Source organism: Oncorhynchus tshawytscha, linkage group LG26 (genome assembly GCF_018296145.1).
Source record: "Oncorhynchus tshawytscha isolate Ot180627B linkage group LG26, Otsh_v2.0, whole genome shotgun sequence".
NCBI classification, from domain to species: Eukaryota; Metazoa; Chordata; class Actinopteri; order Salmoniformes; family Salmonidae; genus Oncorhynchus; species Oncorhynchus tshawytscha.
The window spans coordinates 28582040-28607917 of record NC_056454.1 but is presented as its reverse complement, the minus strand read 5'-3'; the positions used below and the strand labels follow the sequence as shown (position 1 = coordinate 28607917).

Sequence of the window (25878 nt, the reverse complement as noted above, 5' to 3'; positions counted from 1 at the left end):
ATCGATCATTATGTCACCAGAATAAGCCCACGATATTTATTGGAAAGGAGCATCAAGCTTGGCACTTTCACCACCCTGTCAAGTTCATCATAGCCAACAGCTTGCAGATACAGTGTGGTTATAGCCTGGCTGGCATAGCTTTCCAAGGGGGGGGGGTTGTCATTCGCGGTGCGATGCTTTCTCTCCTAACTCATAACAGTGTTCGGTTTTTACATGTAAGTTAACTTTAAGTAACTAGGTTTCAGGGACGAAATAACAGTTTTTTACTTTTAGTAAAAATTTTAAAAATCAACAGTTGACAGTACATGTCAAAGCAAAAACCAAACCATGAGGTCGAAGGAATTGGCATTGAGCTTCGAGACAGTATTGTGACGAGGCACAGATCTGAGGAAGAGTACCAAAACATTTCTGCAGCATTGAAGGTCCCCAAGAACACAGTGGCCTCCATCATTCTTAAATGGAAGAAGTTTTGAACCACCAAGACTCTTCCTAGAACTGGCCACCTGGCCAAACTGAGAAATCGGGGGAGAAGGGCCTTGGTCAGGGAGGTGACCAAGAACCCAATGGTCACTCTGACAGAGCTCCAGAGTTCTTCTGTGGAGATGGGAGAACCTTCCAGAAGGACAACAATCTCTGCAGCACTCCACTAATCAGGCTTTTATGGTAGAGTGACTAGATGGAAGCCACTCCTCAGTAAAAGGCACATGACAGTCCACTTGGAGTTTGCCAAAAGGCACCTAAAGACTCCTAAGACCATGAGAGAAAAGATTCTCTGGTCTTATGAAACCAAGATTGAACTCTTTGGCCTGAATGCCAAGCGTCACGTCTGGACGAAGCCTGGCAGCATCCCTACAGTGAAGCATGGTGGTGGCAGCATCATGCTCAGAGTATGTTTTTCAGCGGCAAGGACTGGGAGACTAGTCAGGATCGAGGGAAAGATGAACAGAGCAAAGTACAGAGAGATCCTTGATGAAAATGTGCTCCAGAGCGCTCAGGACCTCAGACTGGTGCAAAGGTTCACCTTCCAACAGGACAACAACCCTACTTCCCCTACTGTATTTATTTATTTAGCTCCTTTGCACCCCATTATTTTTATTTCTACTTTGCACATTCTTCCACTGCAAATCTACCATTCCAGTGTATTACTTGCTATATTGTACTTACTTCGCCACCATGGCCTTTTTTTGCCTTTACCTCCCTTATCTCACCTCATTAGCTCACATCGTATATAGACTCATTTTTCTACAGTATTAGTGACTGTATGTTTGTTTTATTCCATGTGTAACTCTGTGTTGTCTGCTCACACTGCTTTGCTTTATCTTGGCCATGTCGCAGTTGTAAATGAGAACTTGTTCTCAACTTGCCTACCTGTTTAAATAAAGGTGAAATAAAAAAGCACACAGCCAAGATAACACAGGAGTGTCTTCGGGACAAGTCTCTGAATGTCCTTGAGTGGCCCAGCCAGACCCCGGACTCGAACCTGATCGAACATCCCTGCAGACCTAAAAAATATCTGTGCAGCGATGCTCCCCATCCAACCTGACAGAGCTTGAGAGGATCTGCAGAGAAGAATGGGAGAAACTCACCAAATACAGGTGTGCCAAGCTTGTAGCGTCATACCCAAGAACACTCGAGGTTGTAATCGCTGCCAAAGGTCCTTCAACAATGTACTGAGTAAAGGGTCTGAATACTTATGTAAACTTCATATACATACATTTTTTTAAAGTTTGCAAACATTTCTAAATAACGGCTTTTGCTTTGTCATTATGGGGTAATTGTGTGTAGATTGATGAGGGAAAAACCTATTTAATACATTTTAGAATAAGGCTGTAACCTAACAAAATGTGTAAATACTTTCCGAAGACACTTCTTAGCTCAATGGTGCCGTCTTTTCAGCCGCATTTTAGTTAGCGAATCACTGGTCCTATGTTTAGTGTAGTTGAGTGCCAAATAGTTGTGATCTGCTCACTTATGACCACACCATTTCACTTTTGTTGTTTTGTTTTTGTGTTGTCTAGTTCTTCTTCCCTTCCCAAGGCTACGCTGTGCTTAACGCATCATACATCTAGATTTAATGCTTTCCGACGGAAATAAGCGGCTGAGCTTCTCCACATCGAACACAAAGGGAACGAGTCAGCTAATTCATCTTTTCTATAGGAGGCGCATCTCACAGAGATGGAGTACAAGAATCTGTGTAGAGGCTGGCTGGGTCATGTACTTTTTCTACTGGGTCTAGTAAGAGCAGTATCCGATTCTGATGGAAGGAGACTACAATCAGGTTCTTGATCCCATTCTGAATTCAGAAATTTGATGAAAATTACAGGTGTCTCTCATCTTTTTAAGTGGGAGAACTTGCACAATTGGTGGCTGACTAAATACTTTTTTTTTTGTATATCACATTGAAAAACGTTAGAGAAGCTCTACTACCCCCTTTCTCTGACCCCTTTTCAGAACAGATTATTATGATGTGTAGCCTATCAAGCTTTAGTTAACCCCCTATTTTTGTTGTTGTTTAAAAAAAAAAGATTATTTATTTTTGGTTTGCCCACTAGTGCTCTGTTTGTCTTGTTGGGTGTATGATTTTCTATTAGCTATTGAAGTGAGTCAGTGGCTGCGTTCGTTCGGATGTTTTGCAACAGTCTTTCGACTGGTCAGACCAGATCCTGTGTCAGTGTTTAGGCGGGGGATCTGGGTTTGGCTGACGCAGCCCATTATCACCAGGTGGGATACAGAATGTGTCTGATATTATATTGTAGGATAAAGTAATATTGTATAGAGTGTGGCTATTTTAAATGCATTATAGTATTGTACTGTGGTGTGGTTGTTTAACGTATGTTTGGGTATTTCATGTGTCTTAATGCTTATATTCCAAAGTACAGCAACACTAGATTTGTGTAGGGACTATATCTTGTGGAATGATGAAATAGTATGAGTACATTCATCAAAATAATGTTTGTAATTAAAATATGTCAATCATTATTTGAATATATTGGTAACTGTTGGCAATTCACAAGATATGATTTTGATTCCCATGATTCTATGAATTAAGTGATACTGCCTGAGAAACTGATGTTTGGAGGATATACTGGCACTGTTTGCCAACCCTTGACTTCGTCTCAGGCCTGACACCCGTACCAATATCTCCTCCAAACACTGGCCTCTGAGGGCATTATATTAATATAATAATGGGAATCAAAATAATAATATGTGAATTGCAAACAGTACAAGGAAAACATGTAGCTGTAGCCTTCCTTTCTAATTGTGTCCCTGCAAAACTAATTTAGTCGATATTCAAGTTGATTTGGACAATTATGGGACATTGCAACACAATAGATGCATGTAGTCAGCCTGAAGTTAACACCTGTAAAGGTAATCTATATAGTCTATTGGCTCTATAAAATTCTCATTACATGTTGAAAGTAATTTCCCCCCAAAACCTTCCCAATTAAATGTTGACTGCAAAGTTGGCCTACCTGGCAGAATGATATGATGATTTGTATCAAACGGGTGCACATTTGCTTTGCACACTCTACCATCATATGTGCAGTACAGAAACCTGACAGAAACACAGCTAGTCTAACACCAATGTACTGTGAATAAAACTTGAAGAGCTCAGTGACTTTCAACGTGGCACCGTCATAGGATGCCACATTTCCAACAAGTCAGTTTGTGAAATTTCTGCCATGTTAGAGCTGCGGAAAGGTCTAGGAGCAACATTGGCTCAGCCTCAAAATGGTAGGCCACACATGCTCACAAAGTCAGAGCAATGATACAGTTTCTGTTGGCTAAGTAATTTCTGGGGTTATCCTAGGGCTTTTGATTCAGTGAAGATCTTTCCATAATGAGAATAAGTTAAGGGGTTACCTCCTTCTGTTTGAGTGTGCTGGTGTTGTTTCAGGTGCCATGGCTGAGAAATTTGCTCTTCACACTCTGAGCAATGGTTAGGTTTCTCTCGTGATTTCTCAAGGTGCCTGATCTAGTGAATCTCTTCTCAAACACCTGATAAAGATAAGGTTTTATGTGAGCCCTATTCCCATCAGAATGGGCTTTTTGCTGTCTTTTAAGAACATAATCCTAAGAAATTTGTATCATACAGAGTGCTGTGGTGAGGTCTCTCTCCTGAGTAAGCTGGTAAGCTATACTCTTTGGTTTCTTGGTTTAACATTTCTCACCCTTGTGGATGTCCTTGGTTGTTTTTGTGTTTCTGATGCAGAGAACCTCTTTCCACAGTTCCGGTTATCATTAGGGATCTCTGCTGTGAGAGTAGATATCAACAGCTATGAGGCTACTTATCCTCTCCTCTTTTCCTTCAAAGCACTGATCAGTGCAGATGAAGGGGTGGAGACAAGGGCCCCGTTCCAGAGCTTAGATGTTGCTGACACATCTTCCAAAGCCTGGGTAGGTATTTTAAGTATCAGTGAACCACATCATATGTTATAGCAATTTGTCAGTTTATGACACAGTCAATGACCTGGCACGCAAACATTGGTTGTTGCATTACATTGCCTTAGCTGTGGAACCTGGCCAAGGAGAGGACAGATTTAGGCAATTGAGATAGAGCAACATTTCCCTCATCTAATCTAATCGACTGCAGTGCACAGCCACATTAAATGCACATTAGGGCAGGGAAGTGTTTTCGTTCCTTAGATTGCCTTCTGTCCAATGACCACAAGGTGGCAGGATGCAATCAAAAATCAGATGAGCCTGTTCAGTGCTGTCCTCTCAGTTGGGATTTCACATCTAAGATAGAGGGATAGAGAAGAAGAGAGAGGGGGGGAACGAGAGAGACAACAAAATAGTTGAAGGAAGAAAGGAGAAGGAAGGAATAAGAGTTGAGATGGAGAGAGAAGGCAACAGTAACCTATATAACCTTTGACCCACTGAGATCCCCACCAGGGAGAGAGCGAGAGAGAGAGAGATGTAATGTAATGTAATGTAGTGTTGTTTTCATTGCTTATATGCTTTTGTGTAGCAGTTCTCAATGAAAGATGTTTTTGTATACTTTTGGTATACTTCTCGAGAAACAGTACTTCCTGTGAAAGGCAATGGAACAGACATTCTTAGAAGGATATGTAGAATTTAGTGTCAGGATAATCCAAACGTATGTACCCCATGCTACTTCCCTTTTTCTACAGATTGCTGTTAACACTGTCAATATAGCTCATTTTTGCAACCTCAGCCCCAAATCAGATGACTTCCACTATGAGTCAAATGGGTGGGTTTTATGTTTTTTACGTAATGATGCGTTGTTATAAGAGGGTCTTGATGAGGATCTCAGGGGTGTTGTCTGTCACTTTGGAGTAACATGGAGACATCAGTAGAAAGAGGAGAGGATCACATCAGCTCGTTCTACCAGAGTAACCCACTGCTTGACTTGGACATGAAACTGAGCAGGACGGACATGTACACCTTCCAGAGCAGCGGTAAGCAGGGGTGGACCTGGGGGTCACAGGGGCAACATTTTAACACCTAAGTTCTTCTTGCGCCAAAGACCTGGTGATTCAACAGTAGTGAGCTATTTGTGTGATTTTTCTTATATTCCACCCCTGGTGCTAGGGGCCTATGTGGCCTTTCTTATTTCAAAGTATGTTCTTTACCCAATTCACTTTGAATTGGTGCAAAGTGTGATCCGTGGTAGCTCAGTTGGTAGAGCATGAGGCTTTGGATAAAACTGTCTGGATGTATTATATTATTACATTATAAAGTGGCTTGGAAGATCTTCAATACAGTGCATGGTAATTTATTGTAACTACATTCAAACTCTTAAGGGAGATAATCCTTGTGAGAACATAACTGGGAGGGATAAGATTGCTATGGTGCACACAATTTGAAAGTGCTGGTGGAGAATGAAACAGAAGTAGAAGTACTGTCTGTGCACTGCAAAAAATAACCAGTCTAGCCAAAGAGATTTTGCCATGTGCAGAGACCGATGACAGCACTGAGTTCTAACTTTATGTTCGTTAGCCAGACGCACCTGCTGTGGCAACCTACAGTAGATGAGTGCTATTAACCAAGCTCAACAGCCTGACTTTCTACACTGAGGCAGAAATAGAGAAATGGCCAGAAGAGAGCAGCCATGTCTGTGGATTTGTTGAGATCATTTCTCCATATTCCAAGGGATGCATTTATCTGAATTCTAAATCCCTACCTGTAATCCCTACCCCTTGACAGAACAAGAATTGGATAGGTTTAAGCAATATGATTGATTGTATGCTTTTGTGTAGCAGTTTTCAATGAAAGATAACGTTTTTGTATACTTTTGGTATACTTCTCGAGAAACAGTACTTCCTGTGAAAGGCAATGGAACAGATATTCTTAGAAGGATATGTAGAATTTAGTGTCAGGATAATCCAAACGTAAGTACCCCATGCTACTTCCCTTTTTCTACAGATTGCTATTAACACTGCCAATATAGCTCATTTTTGCAACCTCAGCCCCAAATCAGATGACTTCCACTATGAGTCAAATGGGTGGGTTTTATGTTTTTTACGTAATGATGCGTTGTTATAAGAGGGTCTTGATGAGGATCTCAGGGGTGTTGTCTGTCACTTTGGAGTAACATGGAGACATCAGTAGAAAGAGGAGAGGATCACATCAGCTCGTTCTACCAGAGTAACCCACTGCTTGACTTGGACATGTGCGTAGGGGAGTAGGTGGTAGTGGCCCATTTGGAATGTAGCATAAATGTTGTTTGTGTTCATGTCAACATGTTTCAGATCTAAAACCAGCCAAGGCCAGAGGAGCACAGCGATGTCAGAATGTTATTGTCGTTTACCTCGTCCTTCTGACTGCACTGAATATCTTCCTCCTTTACAAAGGTACATCAACCATTGGTTGGTTTTATGTCCAAAATGGTTCAAGCACATTTGTCTAATGTAAAGGAGAAACTAGATTTCCCATTATATCCTGAACTGTATTAGTGACACTATTTGTATGTCTCTGTGCACCTCTCCCCCAGTCTTTTCGATGGAGTCTAGTTGTTTCTCCTCCTCTGGCTCCAGGACAACGATGCTGACCGACATCCACATCCCCCTGGGGATGAACCAGGAGGAGGACCTCCGAACACTGGCCAGAAACACCAGCCTGGAGTCCAACTCTCTCAGAGGAGACCTGGGGAGGTTACAGGCCCAGGTCAGCAGCCTATGTGGGGAGGATGGACAGCTGGGCCAGCTGAGGACAGACCTGGGTGTGGTCAATGCAAGCACCACTCTCCTTCAGGACACAGTGAAAACACTCAGATTCCTCAAAGGTAGCTACTGTAAGAAATGGCAGGATGTCCAGGTTGATAGATTTGACATTTTATATAAAATATGGTTACACATGGACGTAGGTATACACCCATATTTTGTCATTATGCTTTGAAAAGTATAAAATACAAGAGTGTCAGGCTCTGTCGCAGCCGGCCACGACTGGGAGGTCCATGGGGCGACGCACAATTGGCCTAGCGTCGTCCGGGTTAGGGAGGGCTTGGCAGGTAGAGATGTCCTTGTCTCATCGCGCACCAGCGACTCCTGTGGCGGGCCGGGTGCGGTGAGTGCTAACCAGGTTGCCAGGTGCACGGTGTTTCCTCCGACACGTTGGTGCGGCTGGCTTCCGGGTTGGATGCGCACTGTGTTAAGAAGCAGTGCGGCTTGGTTGGGTTGTGTTTCGGAGGACGCATGGCTTTCGACCTTCGTCTCTCCCGAGCCCGTACGGGAGTTGTAGCGATGAGACAAGATAGTAACTACTAACAATTGGATATCACGAAATTGGAGAGAAAAGGGGGTAAAATTCAAAATAAAAATAAAAATACAAGAGTGTATCTGGTGTAATAATGCAGGTTATTTTTGCACTGCAGCTTCACCAGGCCCACAGGGACCTATTGGTAAGTCCCCTCATCCTTAGTGCAAAATCAACAACCACAGAAGAGAGTAAGAGAGCTATCAATGCCCCTTACACCACAAGCTTGGAATTCCCATGTCATTTGATGCTATGGTTTCCCTAGGTCCACCTGGTGTGAGGGGGGCAACTGGTGTGAGGGGGGAGAAGGGAGACACAGGTGAGTCCACCTAAAGTGCTACATTGCTCCATTGTAGTGGCATCACCGTGTCACTGCAACAACCAATGTTAGCTCAGCACCAATCTAACTCTACCACACATTGGAGGGTTGTAGGAGAGGAAATATGTAGCATTAGCATTTAGCTTCTCATCTGTCCAGTAATGATGAACTGATGACCTGTCATCTCCAGTCAGGATCAGAGAAAGTGAAGGATGAATGATCTGCCTGCCTCTCCATTTCATAATAACCCACTGCTTAGTCAATGCATTTACCCCTGTATGAAGTCTCAATCAGGGATGGACTTTCACACAAGCTAACATATTATCATTAGAGTCTGAGTCAGGCGTTTTCCAATAGGTCGTCCTACCAAAATGCCATCCTTCATCACACTATAGAGTGGATGCTAACTACTCCCGTTTAGTAAGCAGGCAGACAGTTTCAGTCAGCTAACATGGATAAGTGCCTTTTTTCGAGCCAATGATTGTATTTTTCACAATAACATAATTCATCAAAGAAAAATTAAGAATCCATCAGACTCAATATCAATAATGTTTCATACAGACCTTTCTCTGTCAAGTGATCTGTGACCGTTCTATGTAAAGCTGATTTGATGTAATTCGTAATTCACTCAGTAACATTTAAGGTTTGCTTTTGTATATAAGTAGATAGTGAAAGGGTTACTGTGTTCCACGTGAGACAGTAGATAGTGAGAGGGTTACTGTGTGTTCCAGGTGAGACAGTAGATAGTGAGAGGGTTACTGTGTGTTCCAGGTGAGACCGTAGATAGTGAGAGGGTTACTGTGTGTTCCAGGTGAGACAGTAGATAGTGAGAGGGTTACTGTGTGTTCCAGGTGAGACCGTAGATAGTGAGAGGGTTACTGTGTGTTCCAGGTGAGACAGTAGATAGTGAGAGGGTTACTGTGTGTTCCAGGTGAGACAGTAGATAGTGAGAGGGTTACTGTGTTCCAGGTGAGACAGTAGATAGTGAGAGGGTTACTGTGTGTTCCAGGTGAGACAGTAGATAGTGAGAGGGTTTACTGTGCGTTCCAGGTGAGACAGGACAAAAAGGAGACCCTGGAGTTGATGGCCAGACTGGTGCCAAGGGAAATCCAGGGGAACCAGGACCCAAAGGTGATTCACCTTACTCCTACTTGATATCAAAGCTTAACCTCAATCTAAACCCCAATAGGAAATGTGACATTATTACTGATCTTTTATGTCATAACAATGCATTTAGTAGTCTGTGGTTCTTAATGCTCATATCCACCCGCTCACACAGAGTTCACTTGTGGTTATATCACTATTGATCTCCATTCAGTACCTCAACTCTATAACATGTCAATGTTTCAGGTGAAGATGGTGCCACTGGACCACAAGGACCCGGTAAGTCTATTATTACTAACATAGAACCAGTCCAGTAGTACTAACATGGTATAGAACTCAAGCAGTAGAGTTGTGGAGAACATGGTGGATAAGTTAACTGTTTACCACGACAATTACCCATGCATCAACACTAACTTTATACAGCTCCCTAGGGGACAGGCTGGGAATATTTCACCATAGTTTGGTTGAAGTACTGTGGTATTAGTGAGCTCTTTTAGTCTAAGAGACATTTGGAGGCTAGATTAATTATTGACATTTTCACAAGGGCCGGGTCTGCAGGTGGAGTAGGCTAATTGTGTCAGGAATACTGAATATTCCCCCATTTTCCTTCTGACTCCGCCTCTCTCCCCCGCTCTCACCCCATCTGTCACAGAGTAAATGTGTGTCATGCACTTGTTGTCCCACAGCCCAATCAAAATAAATATGCTCTTGATTCATATTTGATTGGCTGAACTTGCTCCAAGACTTTGCTTTTTTTATAGCTGAAAAACTAGCCCTGACTCTTCAAAAGCTTTCGAGGGGTGACATTAATGCATTTTAAAAAGTGTAGGTTAGATGGTTAAAGCTACTGCTGCTGCTGCCCAGGCAGATACTATTCTTTCTCTCCATGAAAGGAAATGAATATTTTTACTTAATCGCCCTCACTGTTAATAGTCTTATCAGCCTGGTGAGCACAAGGATCTATTCCCTTCCACCCTTGAATAGGTAGGAGATTGACTCCTGACAATACACTCAAACTCCACTTTTGGGGTTAACAGTCATAAATATAAATATTCCCCACTAAATGTATCTTTTATATTATCCTATATTATGAGTTATCATAAATATGATGTCATCATGACTTGCACAAATGAACTTGTGATCTTTTCATCCAGTAGTTCCATTTCCATTTCAGCCTTCTCAGTTTCTGTTCCTGTTGTCACATTAATACGGAAACCATATCAGCAGATCGTTATTGTGAAATCTGTCCATTTTATGTCCTCTGAATTGAAATTAGAAGTGCTGAGTGAATGCATTCTATAAACAAAGGTAGTTTGGAGTTCTGCTTGCTTCAGCACAAATACAGTACATTTTTCTTAACATAGCCACTTCACAACAAGTAGCCACTGCTATGATGCCGGAGAAAATGTATATGATGTATAAAAGGGTTGAAGTTCCCCTGTGTTAAGTGTTTTAATGTGCATGTATTTGATTATCTTTAGTGGATAGTCTGTGTGTGTGTGTGTGTGTGTGTGTGTGTGTGTGTGTGTGTGTGTGTGTGTGTGTGTGTGTGTGTGTGTGTGTGTGTGTGTGTGTGTGTGTGTGTGTGTGTGTGTGTGTATATATATATATATATACAGTTACTCTGACTATGTGTCATACAGACAGTGCAGCCACTAATTGTTCAGGACCCCCTGGGCTGCCAGGACCACAGGGACCAAAGGGGGATATGGGTCACATTGGTGAGTCTGGGAGGGCTTAAATGGATCCTTCGGGGTTTTGGCAATGAGGCCCTTTATCTACTTCCTCAGTGTCAGATGAACTTGTGGATACCATTTTTATGTCTCTGTGTCCAGTATGAAGTAAGTTGTGGTAGATGTGTGAGCCATTGCTAACCAGCGTTAGCGCAATGACTGGAAGTCTATCACAATGGCTGGAATAGCATGCTAGCAGATACCCATAGATTTTCTGTCATTGTGCAAATGCTAGTTATCATTGGCTCGCAAAACTAACTCTAACTTCCTTCGTACTGTACACAGAGATATACTTCTCTGTGCATATTTGCATATTTGAAGTGCTTACTTCTAAACAACCTATTTTTTACTATTCAACAACAAGCTGAACCTGGTCTACTCTTTACTCTTGTTGCCACCTCTAACCTTTACCTTCCAACCTCTTCACAGGTTTACCAGGGATATCAGGCCAGAATGGAACCAAAGGGGACACTGGTAAATAACTGTTGATGTTTAACTGTTTCATGAGGCCAAGCTTGAGGTTGCCTTTACATGTTAGCGTGTGTGACTGGGTGCAAATCTTTTCAGATTTTCGTCTTTACTGTACTGTATAGCCTCCACATTGTAGAGCGAGTGTGACATAGTGTGCTGTGTGTACTGTATAGCCTCCACATTGTAGAGCGAGTGTGACATAGTGTGCTGTGAATCTTCCAGGAGTTCAGGGGCGTGATGGAGTAAAAGGGGCCCGTGGTCTGAAGGGTGACACAGGGCCGACAGGAGAGCCTGGACCCATAGGACCTGAAGGTGAATTTCACCCTGTCTCTGAGCTATAGGAGCCTCATAATTTGTACTGAAGCAATCAGGGGCGTAATAGAGTAAAATCCCCTCCTTCAAATGACTGATTACAAGAACGACAGGTTATGTAGATTGTCTACATTTTCCCATCTTTATTATATTCTCCTAACGTTAGGTGCTATTATAGTCATATGAAGTGTCATGTATGACTTTTTGTACAAATTTGTAGCTCTTGTTCTTCTTCCGCAGGACCAAGAGGACCTGCTGGTGTTAATGGAACAAGAGGACTTGCTGGTGTGTGCGTCTGTGTGTGTGTGTGTGCGTGCATGCGTGATGGCGTGTGAGTGTGTTTAATTTGTGTGTTTGTGCATCCGTGCGAGATTGTGTGTGTGTGTGTGTTTAATTTTAACTTCTGCATGTCCTAGGTCTTCCAGGGTTGCAGGGAAGTCCTGGAAGTCAAGGTCCACGTGGAGAAAAGGGTGAAAGAGCAGCTGGACCAGGTAAGTGTGTGGACCTATGGAGGCACACACACACACACACACACACACACACACACACACACACACACACACACACACACACACACATATATGTGCTGGTGTGCATTTGTTTACGTAAAATATATACTGTATGTAAATATCATATGTATTCATTTAACTAAATATTTATGTGAATAATCATTGGACTAATGGGCCTGGAATACAGTACAGTTCATTTTCAATCATTTGCATGTATAAGGTATTTTCAAATGTCTCTCTCTCTGGTGACAGCGAATGTGCGTATTGTTGGTGGGGTTACTCGTGGGAGAGTGGAGGTGATGTGGTTGGGGCAGTGGGGTACGGTGTGTGACGACAGCTTCGACACAGTGGATGGGACGGTGCTCTGCAAGACGCTGGGGTACCAAAGAGCCTCTGCAGTCTTCACGGCAAGCCCCGGTGAGTCCAAGAACCTTATCACTTCCATAGATCCTCCATTTGGTTTTGTCTGTTTGTTCCTACTGAGGATGTATAGAGATCCTTTCCTGGTTGAGTTTTGTTTTACTCTATATATATTCATGAATTGCTCATTGTTCATTGTTGAATCTCCTGGACTTGGCCTGTGGATTCTGTTGTGATTCTTTTAGGAGTGGGTAAGATCTGGTTTGATGACCTGCGCTGCACAGGCACAGAGGCCAGTGTGTTTGACTGCCCCCACAACGGCATGGGCATCAACAATTGTCAACACAATGAGGACGCTGGGGTGCAGTGTGTGTGAGTGTGTCCTGGATCCAAAAGAGAGACTCCTGGACTCCATCAAAAAGACTGGAGGAGAGATGCATAGAGACACACACACACACACACACACACACACACACACACACACACACACACACACACACACACACACACACACACACACACACACACACACACACACACACACACACACACACTTGATGCATCTACTTTGTCTCATCTTATTAAAACAACATTAATAGGCATTTCAATCAACATGGCATTTAACTAACATGAAGCTAACTTCTGATAATATAATAGTACCCTGGATGAAAGTTTATACAGAAAACAACATTAATAGGCATTTCAATCAACATGGCATTTAACTAACATGAAGCTAACTTATAATAATATATTGGATGAAAGTTTATACAGAAAAAACTGAATGGCATTTTGTAAACCAGTTTCATCAGTTTGAAGTAAAACAGTGAAAAATCAGACAAAATGAGTCAGATGCAGTTTGTTTAAATGTTGTGAAATGCTGTGTGACATCTACTTTCGCCTACACATACACACAAACACACCAAGACATCATTCTGCTTAGACAAGCATGGTTAAAGGTCCGTCTGAAGGACAAGCACCTCCTTCCTGACAGACATACAGAATTGGGGTCAACACTTCTACATGACACAGCCAGTCAGTCATGTTACATTAGATGAAGTGAAGTTAAGGGACCAAAATAACTTGAGTGTAAATATTATCTTGGGCTGGTGTCCAAATGATTAAATAAATGTATCCAAGCACATTTGGGTCCCGTGATCTAGAAAATGGCTAATAGTTTGTGACATAGGGCTTTTCACTTTGCAATAAGAAACTATTCAGTGTGAAACAAAATGTTTCACATTCAACATATGCCAACACTTTCATTTGCTGCCCAGTTAAGCAATGTCTTGTGAAAATGAAATGGTCTGTATTGTAGAATGAGGTGCTCTTAGTGTAAGACAGAAACAGCCACCTGCTTTCAGGGGAGCGACAGAGCATTTGATTCACAGCTCATTCGTCTACGACCATTCCCTTTCAGGGGACGCGAACCTGAGTCACTTCCTTAGGCACCACCATCAGCCCTCCTATAAGTGGCTCGCTTCTCTCCTCATCCTTCCATCTCTCCATCCATATGCCGGGGGACCAGGCATATTAAAACACAAAGTGCTGATTATCATTCAGCAGCCTTGTCTCTGTCTCTCCCGGGACTCCTGCTCTCAGCAAAGCTGGGAAATAAACATGAGGGGGTCTGTCTCCCTCGTTCATTAGCCAGTCGAAACCGGGGTCGCCCCGGCCCGTTCCCTGACCCCTGAACCACCGAATGTATTTGAGGTCTGGCGCAGATAAATAAATGATAGGAGCGGAGGGAGGGAGGAAGGAAGGGAGAGAGGGAAAGAGGAGGGGGCGGGCAGTGACAGAAAGGGTAATGAGCGTGACCTCCCTGTTCTCCTGACCTGTGTGAACTCAGCCACCTCAGAGCAGTCAGAGACTATGAGCAGCACAGACGTTTAGACAAATATTCATAACACATTACTGCCTATTACTACCATGGCCCTACTGTATAGAGATGTCTCAATATGTGCTATTAAAATAACATCAAATTGATCAGAAATACAGTGTAGACATTGTTCATGTTGTAAAATACTATTTTTTTATGGAATATCTACAGAGGCCCATTATCAGCAACCATCACTCCTGTGTTCCAATGCAACGTTGTGTTAGCTAATCCAAGTTTATAATTTTAAAAGGCTAATTGATCATTAGAAAACCCTTTTGCAGTTATGTTAGCACAACTGAAAACTGTTGTCATGATTAAAGAAGCAATACACCTGGCCTTCTTTAGACTAGTTGAGTATCCGGAGCATCAGCATTTGTGGGTTCGATTACAGGCTCAAAATGGCCAGAAACAAAGACCTTTCTTCTGAAACTCGTCAGGCTTTTCTTGTTCTGAGAAATTAATTCTATTCCATGCGAGAAATTGCCAAGAACCTGAAGATCTCGTACAACACTGTGTACTACTCCCTTCACAGAACAGCGCAAACTGGCAATAACCAGAATATAAAAAGTGGGAGGCCCCGGTGCACAACTGAGCAAGAGGACAAGTACATTAGAGTGTCTAGTTTGAGAAACAGACGCTTCACAAGTCCTCAACTGGCAGCTTCAATAAATAGTACCTGCAAAACACCAGTCTCAACGTCAACAGTGAAGAGGCTGTGATTTTCCTACCTCATGATGCCATCTATTTTGTGAAGTGCAGCAGTCCCTCCTGCAGCAAAGCACCCCTACATCATGATGCTTCCACCCCCGCGCTTCACGGTTGGGATGGTGTTCTTTGGCTTGCAAACGTTCCCCTTTTTCCTCCAAACATAACGATGGTCATTATGGCCAAACAGTTGTATTTTTGTTTCATCAGACCAGAGGGCATTTCTCCAAAAAGTACGATCTTTGTCCCCATGTGCAGTTGCAAACCGTAGTCTGTCTTTTTATGGCGGTTTTGGAGCAGTGGCTTCTTACTTGCTCAGCGGCCTTCCAGGTTATGTCGATATAGGACTCGTTTTTCTATGGATATAGATACTTCCTGAGTGGTATGACAGCTGCCTGGTCGCATGGTGTTTATACTTGCGTACTATTGTTTGTAGAGGTGAACGTGGTACCTTCAGGCATTTCGAAATTGCTCCCACAGATGAACCAGACTTGTGGAGGTCTACAAAAAAAAAATTCTGAGGTCTTGGCTGATTTCTTTTGATTTTCCCATGATGTCAAGCAAAGAGGCACTGAGTTTGAAGGTAGGCCTTGAAATACATCCACAAGTACACCTCCAATTGACTCAAATTATGTCAATTAGCCTATCAAAAACTTGTAAAGCCATGACATAATTTTCTGGAATTTTCCAAGCTGTTTAACAGCACAGTCAACTTAGTGTATGTAAAGTTCCAACCCACTGGATTTGTGATACAGTGAATTATAAGTGAAATAATCTGTCTGTAAATAATTGTTGGAAAAATTACTTGTGTCATGCACAAAGTAATGTCCTAACCGACTTGCCAAAACTATAGTTTGTTAACAAGAAGTTTGTGGAGTGGTTGAAAAACAAGATTTATGGACTTTAACCTAAGTGTATGTAAACTTCCGACTTCAACTGTAAATTCCCAGTGTTCCTCATGAGACACATTGTATTCAACAGCAGAAATTCCTGTCAAGGGTTAAGACCATTGTTTGCTGGTTTACCTTGACGTGACTCTCTGCCTAAACAGCAGTGAAAAGAAAAGGCTATTATGGTGGTGGGTTTTTAGGTAACCTCTCCTGACAGCTTTTGACCTTGTTTATTATGGTGTGTCAGTGTTTTTCACTAGAGCAGGCAGCACTCCAGCCAAGGCCAGACACTTCTTTCTGTGTTTTTATTCCATTTAGTGCCTGAAGTGCCCTCATCATCATTCAATTTGGCACACTGCATGCCGGAGCATTTGATCCACAACTCTGTATTCTCACACCTTTCTCCCTGAGTGCCCTTCAGGAATTTGGTTTCATGCCCATTGGATTGTGTTCTGCTCCAGTATTCTCACTGAGCATGTTTGGAAAGTCTTTCTTTGTGTTTGCCATTAAAGAACCATTAAAGCCTAACATTTTGTTAGTTTCATTTATGTGCTAATCGTATGACCGAGTTAACACTGACAAAGGACACTTGCAAGAAAATTGGGGAAGTATTTGGTTATAAGACTGCATGAAACTGTAACCCTCCTCGATTTCATAAAAGTGGCAGTTTCCCTCAACTTTTGAACAATAGGCTGTCAGCATGGGGAGTGCTGAGGGGTGACGTTTGCTGTTGGCTACGCTGTCGGTGTGTCCACTCCGTGACAGGACGGCGTCCGTGGATCGAGGCCAGCTGGACGCCCCTGCCGCACCGCAACACAGCGTAGTCCAGAAGACAAATCATCGATCATTTTCTTTCTCTGGCCATGGGCCTCGGACAGAAGACAGGGTCAGACCTGCTCCCTGAGACAGGCTCTGCCAAGACCACTCAAAAATTGACAGGCCCCGCCATGCCACACATGCCAAAAGATCTGCCAGCCATAGAGCCAGGGAAAGCAGTGCCACGCTTCATGGGAGAAATATATCTTATTGTATGGATCAACTGAACTTAACATGGCTTTACTTCATCATGGTATATCAAATATATTATATTAGTTGCTGATAAGACTATGTTTATTATGTATTCTAATACTTAGTGTATATAGGCCATGATCTGCTTCCATTTACACAAGGCTTGAGTCAAAATGAGCTGCTGTCATACTTGTCTTTTCTATGCATTGTTCAAACAACACATCTACACTATTTTTGGATTAGTCTGAAAGTGATCAAAATAGGTTGGTCATCCTTAGTACTAGGAGAGCAGAGTAAATTCATGTTTGCACCTTTATCTGTCAAAGGTGCTGCCCCTGACAGATCACCATAGTGTATTACCATGTTTTCAAAGATATTGCCTGTTCAGATACTAATGTTGCCCTCATATGCAAAGATTAGGCTAAATTAAGGAAGATTGCTGAGCAATCCTATATTTACATGGGACAAGTTGGTGTCAAAGAGGGCCAGTGGGTGACATGTAAATGTACAGTTTGAGGTGAAGTGTCATCTCTTTTGTACTCTAGGACAGATATGACATACAAATTAAGGATCTTCATTTGATCACCCTGTTGCGGGAAAACTTTCCTGATATGCAGGAAATTTCAAACCTGTAGTGTATTTGAAGTTTAAAAAGGCTTCTGAAGTTTGTAATTTCCACGTTGAAATTTCAGACTTGATTTTCCCTTATGAAAAATGTATCAACCCCTAACGAAATGTCCATTAATAATAATATTTCACATTTCCTGTTTATTATTATTTTCCTGCTGTAGCAAACTGACTCAAATTAAGATCCTACATCTGTTGAAACAGAGATAATTTATATGATGTTAAAAAGTACTGAAGTTCCCCTGTGTTAGGTGTGTGCATGTATTTGATTCTCTTTAGTGGATAGTGTGTGTGTATGTGTGTGTGTGTGTGTGTGTGTGTGTGTGTGTGTGTGTGTGTGTGTGTGTGTGTGTGTGTGTGTGTGTGTGTGTGTGTTTGTGTGTGTATATATATATATATATATACAGTAACTCTGACTATGTGTCATACAGACAGTGCAGCCACTAATTGTTCAGGACCCCCTGGGCTGCCAGGACCACAGGGACCAAAGGGGGATATGGGTCACATTGGTGAGTCTGCATGGGCTTAAAGGGATACTTTGGGATTTTGGCAGAGGCCCTTTATCTACTTCCCCAGAGTCAGATGGACTTGTGGATACCATTTCTATGTTTCTGTGTCCAGTATGAAGTAAGTTGTGGTAGATGCGTGAGCCATTGCTAACTAGCGAGCCATTGCTAGCATGCTTACAGACACCCATAGACTTCCAGTCATTGTGCTAACGCTAGTTAGTATTGGCTTGAAAAACTACCTCTAACTACCTCATATGGGCACAGAGATATGCTTCTCTGTGCATATTTGCATATTTGAAGGGCTTACTTGTAAACAACCTATTTTCACCCTGTCTCTGAGCTAAAGGAGCCTCATAATCACTGAAAATGTAGCTAGCTAGACTCTCTTGCCCATATACATCATGGATGGACGCTTCTCCCTGTCACGGATGTAATGGTTGCGCTTAGTTTGAAGATGTAATCTGGAGACAGGTGTTTTCTCCATCTCCTTAGCTATCATATTCTAATTCCACTGATTTCAATACTATTCCTCCAGAAAGTGGAGAGCAACATTTATGCAGTTCTACTACGCGATACATAAAAAATAAAGTCACTTTAGACAGGATTACCTACACATACTGACCAGCTCAAATAGACAGAAGAATGCTATATGGCAGACCAATCCGAACTCATCTCTCAGTATGTCCAACCCACTCATTATCTAAGCCAATAGTGGCTATTAGGAAGGTTGCTGTCTTTTCTGTGGCTATACCAACTAGGCTTGTAATTTAACAATCAAAGCACATGAAAGTTTACATGTTCCAGAAGGCATTTCTGCCAAAAAAAATACATTTTAATTTGAAAAAAAGTTTCCTGTGAAGTAGTGACCGCGACATCATATATCGAATCATATATCCACTCATGTGAGCGTGCCTGATTGCTGAGGTGTGGTCCTACCACCCAGCTTTAATATCTATTAAACCTCACCGTTGCTCCTATTGAGTCTTTTTGTTTGTGTACCTGGACAGCCGAGTGGGGTCTGATTCAGCCAACCTAATAAAATGGGCTCATTAAAACGCCTCATCTGCCATGCGGTGTGCAGACGCTAACCTTTGAGAGTGGCCCCGTGGGAGACATAGCCTCATTTGTATTCGGTGCATGTCAGATGAGGTGTTAAAGGGCAAGCAAACAGCACTCTGTGTGGACGGGAGTTTAGTAACAAGGAGTGTCATTATCCATGACTGTTTCCCCTGACTTTCCAAATAGGCCTCTTAGCAGCGTTGGCTCCGACTGTGTAAGTGGTGCCAAGCCTAAATGAATACAGGAACTGTAGCTAGATGTGTGTACTCCAATATAAACTGTCTAACAAATACACTATATCTACATATATATTATGATGTTGTGGATCCCTGGAAATAATCAGAATTCATGTAAACATTACAGTCTCTTGGCGCAACTTAACCCAGGTATGAGGTGCAATGCGTTCAGAAAGTATTCATACCACTTAACTTTTTCCACATTTTGTTACATCACAGCCTTATTGTAAAATGGATTAAATAAAACATTTTCCTCGCCAGTCTAAACCCAATACCCCATAATGATGAAGCGAAAACAGGTTTTTGGAAAGAAATTCAAATGTATTAAAACTTAAAAACAGAAATACCTTATTTAAATAAGTATTCAGGCCCTTTGATATGAGACACGAAATTGAGCTCAGGTGCATCTTGTCTCCATTGATCATCCTTAAGATGTTTTTACAACTGGATTGGAGTCAACCTGTGTAAATACAATTGATTGCACATGATATGGAAAGGCACACACCTGTCTATATAAGATCCCACAGTTGACAGTGTATGTCAGAGACAAAACTAAGCCATGAGGTCAAAGGAACTGTCCGTTGAGCTTCGATACAGGATTGTGACGAGGCACAGATCTGGGGAAGGGTACCAAAACATTTATGCAGCATTAAAGGTCCCAACGAGCACAGTGGCCTCCATCATTCTTAAATAGAAGAACTTTGGAACCCCCAAGACTCCTCCTAGATCTATCTGCCAAGCCAAACTGAGCAATTGGTGGAGAAGGGCCTTCCAGAATGACAACCATCTCTGCAGCACTCCACCAATCAGGTTTTTATGGTATAGCGGCCAGATGGAAGCCACTTGCTAAACCTAAGCTTCCAAATACTCTCCTGCAACCCGCCTCACCCAATGTAGCTATTTTTCCTAAAGTATTTATATTTACTTCGGAACCGGAACCCCTCAACTGAAGCTAGCCAGCTAACCACCAGCTATGCTAGCGGTCTTCAGCTAACCGGTCTTCAGCTAAGCTAACCTTTAGCTCGGAAAGCTCTCGCCAGCTCGAACAACGCGACTCTAACCAGAGCATAACGGACCTATTTATTTTTCATCCCCGGATTCATCCCCGGATTCCCACCGCAAACGGAACATTTTTCAGCTGGATCTTCACAACTAGCTATCTAGCTAAACCGCAACCCCGGATGATTACTCCTGGCTAGCGCTTCCACCCACTTAGCGTGAAGCTAGCCCGGCCAGTGCACCTGTACTACCACCGTAGCATACTCCTGGGCTACAATACCCGGGCCCACGACCGGTCTATCGATGTCACCGCATGAAGAGGAATAAACAGACTCACCCCATCGCGACGTCCCCCAAAGGCCAACTCTCTAGCCCTCGCTATCTCCCTGCTTGCTAACTCGGCCTGCTAACTGCTAGCTTGTCTAGCCCCGGTCCGCTAACTGCTACCTTGTTTAGCCCGGGCCTACGAACTGTTAGCTTGTTAGCACAGGCCTGCTAACTGCTAGCTTGTTTAGCCCGGGCCTACGAACTGTTAGCTTGTTAGCACAGGCCTGCTAACCGTCTGAATCGCCGCGTCCCAAACACGCACCGGACCCATACTCACTTTCTATCTCTTTTTGATTTTTAATCTGTTTATACCTTTCCGGAAACCTGCCTCACCCAATGTGACACGGAATCGCTATTATTTTTAATTTTTAGAACACACTCAAGAACCTCCAGAAGCCAACCAGCTAACTAGCTACAAGCTATTTAGTCATTGTTATCTTTTGTTTCAACCTGGATAACACTCGCCAGTCCAGCTCCCCTGCCCCATCCACCGCTGCCCCCTGGACACTGATCTCTTGGCTACATAGCTGATGCACGCTGGACTGTCCATTAATCACGGTACTCCATTCTGCTTGTTTATGTTTTATCTGTCGGCCCCGTTGCCTAGTCAACGCCATTTTACCTGCTGTTGTTATGCTAGCTGATTAGCTGTTGTCTCACCTACTGTTTTAGCTAGCTTTCCCAATTCAACACCTGTGATTACTGTATGCCTCGCTGTATGTCTCTCTCAAATGTCAATATGCCTTGTATACTGTTGCTCAGGTTAGTTATCATTGTTTTAGTTCACAATGGAGCCCCTAGTTCTACTCTTCATACCCCTGATACCTCCTTTGTCCCACCTCCCACACATGCGGTGACCTCACCCATTACAACCAGCATGTCCAGAGATACAACCTCTCTCATCATCACCCAGTGCCTGGGCTTACCTCCGCTGTACCCGCACCCCACCATACCCCTGTCTGCGCATTATGCCCTGAATATATTCTACCATGCCCAGAAACCTGCTCCTCTTATTCTCTGTCCCCAACGCTCTAGGCGACCAGTTTTGATAGCCTTTAGCCGCACCCTCATACTACTCCTTCTCTGTTCCGCGGGTGATGTGGAGGTAAACCCAGGCCCTGCATGTCCCCAGGCACCCTCATTTGTTGACTTCTGTGATCGTAAAAGCCTTGGTTTCATGCATGTCAACATCAGAAGCCTCCTCCCTAAGTTTGTTTTACTCACTGCTCTAGCACACTCTGCTAACCCTGATGTCCTTGCTGTGTCTGAATCCTGGCTCAGGAAGGCCACCAAAAATTCAGAGATTTCCATACCCAACTATAACATCTTCCGTCAAGATAGATCTGCCAAAGGGGGAGGAGTTGCAGTCTACTGCAGAGATAGCCTGCAAAGTAATTTCATACTTTCCAGGTCCATACCCAAACAGTTCGAACTACTAATTTTGAAAATTACTCTCTCCAGAAATAAGTCTCTCACTGTTGCCGCCTGCTACCGACCCCCTCCGCTCCCAGCTGTGCCCTGGACACCATTTGTGAATTGATCTCCCCCATCTAGCCTCAGAGTTTGTTCTGTTAGGTGACCTAAACTGGGATATGCTTAACACCCCGCCAGTCCTACAATCTAAGCTAGATGCCCTCAATCTCACACAAATCATCAAGGAACCCACCAGGTACAACCCTAACTCTGTAAACAAGGGCACCCTCATAGACGTCATCCTGACCAACTGGCCCTCCAAATACACCTCTGCTGTCTTCAACCAGGATCTCAGCGATCACTGCCTCATTGCCTGTATCCGCTACGGAGCCGCAGTCAAACGACCACCCCTCATCACGGTCAAACGCTCCCTAAAACACTTCTGTGAGCAGGCCTTTCTAATCGACCTGGCCCGGGTATCCTGGAAGGACATTGACCTCATCCCGGCAGTCAGTCAGGAAAGCAAAGGCCAGCTTCTTCAGGCAGAAGTTTGCATCCTGTAGCTCCAACTCCAAAAGTTCTGGGACACTGTGAAGTCCATGGAGAACAAGAGCACCTCCTCCCAGCTGCCTACTGCACTGAGGCTAGGTAACACGGTCACCACCGATAAATCCATGATTATCGAAAACTTCAATAAGCATTTCTCAACGGCTGGCCATGCCTTCCGCCTGGCTACTCCAACCTCGGCCAACAGCTCCTCCCCCGGCAGCTCCTCGCCCAAGCCTCTCCAAGTTCTTCTTTACCCAAATCCAGATAGCAGATGTTCTGAAAGAGCTGCAAAACCTGGACCCGTACAAATCAGCTGGGCTTGACAATCTGGACCCCTATTTCTGAAACTATCCGCCGCCATTGTCGCAACCCCTATTACCAGCCTGTTCAACCTCTCTTTCATATCGTCTGAGATCCCCAAGGATTGGAAAGCTGCCGCAGTCATCCCCCTCTTCAAAGGGGGAGACACCCTGGACCCAAACTGTTACAGACCTATATCCATCCTGCCCTGCCTATCTAAGGTCTTCGAAAGCCAAGTCAACAAACAGGTCACTGACCATCTCGAATCCCACCGTACCTTCTCCGCTGTGCAATCTGGCTTCCGAGCCGGTCACGGGTGCACCTCAGCCACACTCAAGGTACTAAACGATATCATAGCCGCCATCGATAAAAGACAGTACTGTGCAGCCGTCTTCATCGACCTTGCCAAGGCTTTCGACTCTGTCAATCACCATATTCTCATCGGCAGACTCAGTAGCCTCGGTTTTTCGGATGACTGCCTTGCCTGGTTCACCAATTACTTTGCAGACAGAGTTCAGTGTGTCAAATCGGAGGGCATGCTGTCCGGTCCTCTGGCAGTCTCTATGGGGTGCCACAGGGTTCAATTCTCGGGCCGACACTTTTCTCTGTGTATATCAATGATGTTGCTCTTGCTGCGGGCGATTCCCTGATCCACCTCTACGCAGACTACACCATTCTATATACTTTCGGCCCGTCATTGGACACTGTGCTATCTAACCTCCAAACAAGCTTCAATGCCATACAACACTCCTTCCGTGGCCTCCAACTGCTCTTAAACGCTAGTAAAACCAAATGCATGCTTTTCAACTGATCGCTGCCTGCACCCGCATGCCCGACTAGCATCACCACCCTGGATGGTTCCGACCTTGAATATGTGGACATCTATAAGTACCTAGGTGTCTGGCTAGACTGCAAACTCTCCTTCCAGACTCATATCAAACATCTCCAAACAAAAATCAAATCAAGAGTCGGCTTTCTATTCCGCAACAAAGCCTCCTTCACTCACGCCGCCAAGCTTACCCTAGTAAAACTGACTATCCTACCAATCCTCGACTTCGGCGATGTCATCTACAAAATGGCTTCCAACACTCTACTCAGCAAACTGGATGCAGTATATCACAGTGCCATCCGTTTTGTCACTAAAGCACCTTATACCACCCACCACTGCGACTTGTATGCTCTAGTCGGCTGGCCCTCGCTACATATTCGTCGCCAGACCCACTGGCTCCAGGTCATCTACAAGTCCATGCTAGGTAAAGCTCCTCCTTATCTCAGTTCACTGGTCACGATGGCAACACCCATCCGTAGCACGCGCTCCAGCAGGTGTATCTCACTGATCATCCCTAAAGCCAACACCTCATTTGGCCGCCTTTCGTTCCAGTACTCTGCTGCCTGTGACTGGAACGAATTGCAAAAATCGCTGAAGTTGGAGACTTTTATCTCCCTCACCAACTTCAAACATCAGCTATCTGAGCAGCTAACCGATCGCTGCAGCTGTACATAGTCTATTGGTAAATAGCCCACCCATTTTCACCTACCTCATCCCCATACTGTTTTTATTTATTTACTTTTCTGCTCTTTTGCACACCAATATCTCTACCTGTACATGACCATCTGATCATTTATCACTCCAGTGTTAATCTGCAAAATTGTAACTATTCGTCTACCTCCTCATGCCTTTTGCACACATTGTATATAGACTCCCCCTTTGTTTTCTACTGTGTTATTGACTTGTTAATTGTTTATTCCATGTGTAACTCTGTGTTGTCTGCTCACACTGCTATGCTTTATCTTGGCCAGGTCGCAGTTGTAAATGAGAACTTGTTCTCAACTAGCCTACCTGGTTAAATAAAGGTGAATTAAAAAAATAAACTCCTCAGTAAAAGGCATATGACAGCCCGCTTGGAGTTTGCCAAAAGGCCCTTAAAAGATAAAAAGACTCAAGATTCTCAATAAAAAAGATTCTCTGGTCTGATGATAACAAGATTGAATGCTTTGGCCTGAATGCCAAGCGTCACGTCTGGAGGAAACCAGGCACCGCTCAACACCTGGCCAATATCATCCCTACGGTGAAGCATGGTGGTGGCAACTGCTGTGGGGATGTTTTTCAGTGTCAGGGACTGGGAGACTGGTCAGGATCGAAGGAAAGGTGAACCAAGCAAAATACAGAGAGATCCTTGATGACAACCTGCTCCAGAGTACTCAGGACCTCAGGGAGAGTTTCTCCCATTCTTCTCTGCAGATCCTCTCAAGCTCTGTCAAGTTGGATGGTGAGCATCGCTGCACAGCTATTTTCAGGTCTCTCCAGAGATGTTCAATCGGGTTCAAGTCCGGGCTCTGGCTGGGCCACTCAAGGATATTCAGAAACTTGTCCCTAAGCCACTCCAGCAATGTCTTGGCTGTGTGCTTAGGGTTGTTGTCCTGTTGGAAGGTAAACCTTCACCCCAGTCTGAGATCCTCAGCGCTCTGGAGCACATTTTCATCAAGGATGTCTCTGTACTTTGCTCCGTTCATCATTCCCTCGATCCTGACTAGTCTCTCAGTCCCTGCCACTGAAAAACATCCCCACAGCACGATGCTGCCACCACCATACTTCACCATAGGGATGGTGCCAGGTTTCCTCCAGACGTGATGCTTGACATTCAAGCCAAAGAGGTCAATTTTGGTTTCATCAGACCAGAGAATCTTGTTTCTCATGGTCTGAGAGTCCTTTGGGTGCCATTGGCATACTCCAAGCAGGCTGTCATGTGCCTTTTACTGAAGAGTGGCTTCCGTCTGGCCACTCTACCATAAAAGCCTGATTGGTGGAATGCTGCAGAGATGGCTGTCCTTCTGGAAGTTTCTCCAATCTCA

General features: G+C 43.8%; 1 protein-coding gene across 1 annotated transcript; it reads left to right on the top strand.

Annotated features, from left to right (window-relative positions):
* The first annotated feature begins 5263 nt into the window (after positions 1-5263).
* On the top strand, positions 5264-13363 carry LOC112225499 (macrophage receptor MARCO). Its single transcript, XM_024389514.2, has 14 exons — positions 5264-5423; positions 6717-6818; positions 6959-7249; positions 7838-7864; positions 7985-8038; positions 9089-9169; positions 9389-9421; positions 10786-10863; positions 11305-11349; positions 11569-11658; positions 11899-11943; positions 12075-12149; positions 12420-12584; positions 12773-13363. The coding sequence occupies exons 1-14, from the start codon at positions 5306-5308 to the stop codon at positions 12901-12903; spliced, it is 1335 nt and encodes a 444-aa protein (XP_024245282.1). The 5' UTR covers positions 5264-5305; the 3' UTR covers positions 12904-13363.
* Positions 13364-25878: the final 12515 nt, after the last annotated feature.

Bases quoted from the DNA above. Each gene is read 5' to 3' on its own strand.
- LOC112225499 (XM_024389514.2), top strand. From the start codon at position 5,306: ATGGAGACATCAGTAGAAAGAGGAGAGGATCACATCAGCTCGTTCTAC. The intron at 7,250-7,837 runs GTAGCTACTGTA...TTTGCACTGCAG, and splicing joins AACACTCAGATTCCTCAAAG to CTTCACCAGGCCCACAGGGA. The intron at 11,659-11,898 runs GTGAATTTCACC...CTTCTTCCGCAG, and splicing joins TGGACCCATAGGACCTGAAG to GACCAAGAGGACCTGCTGGT.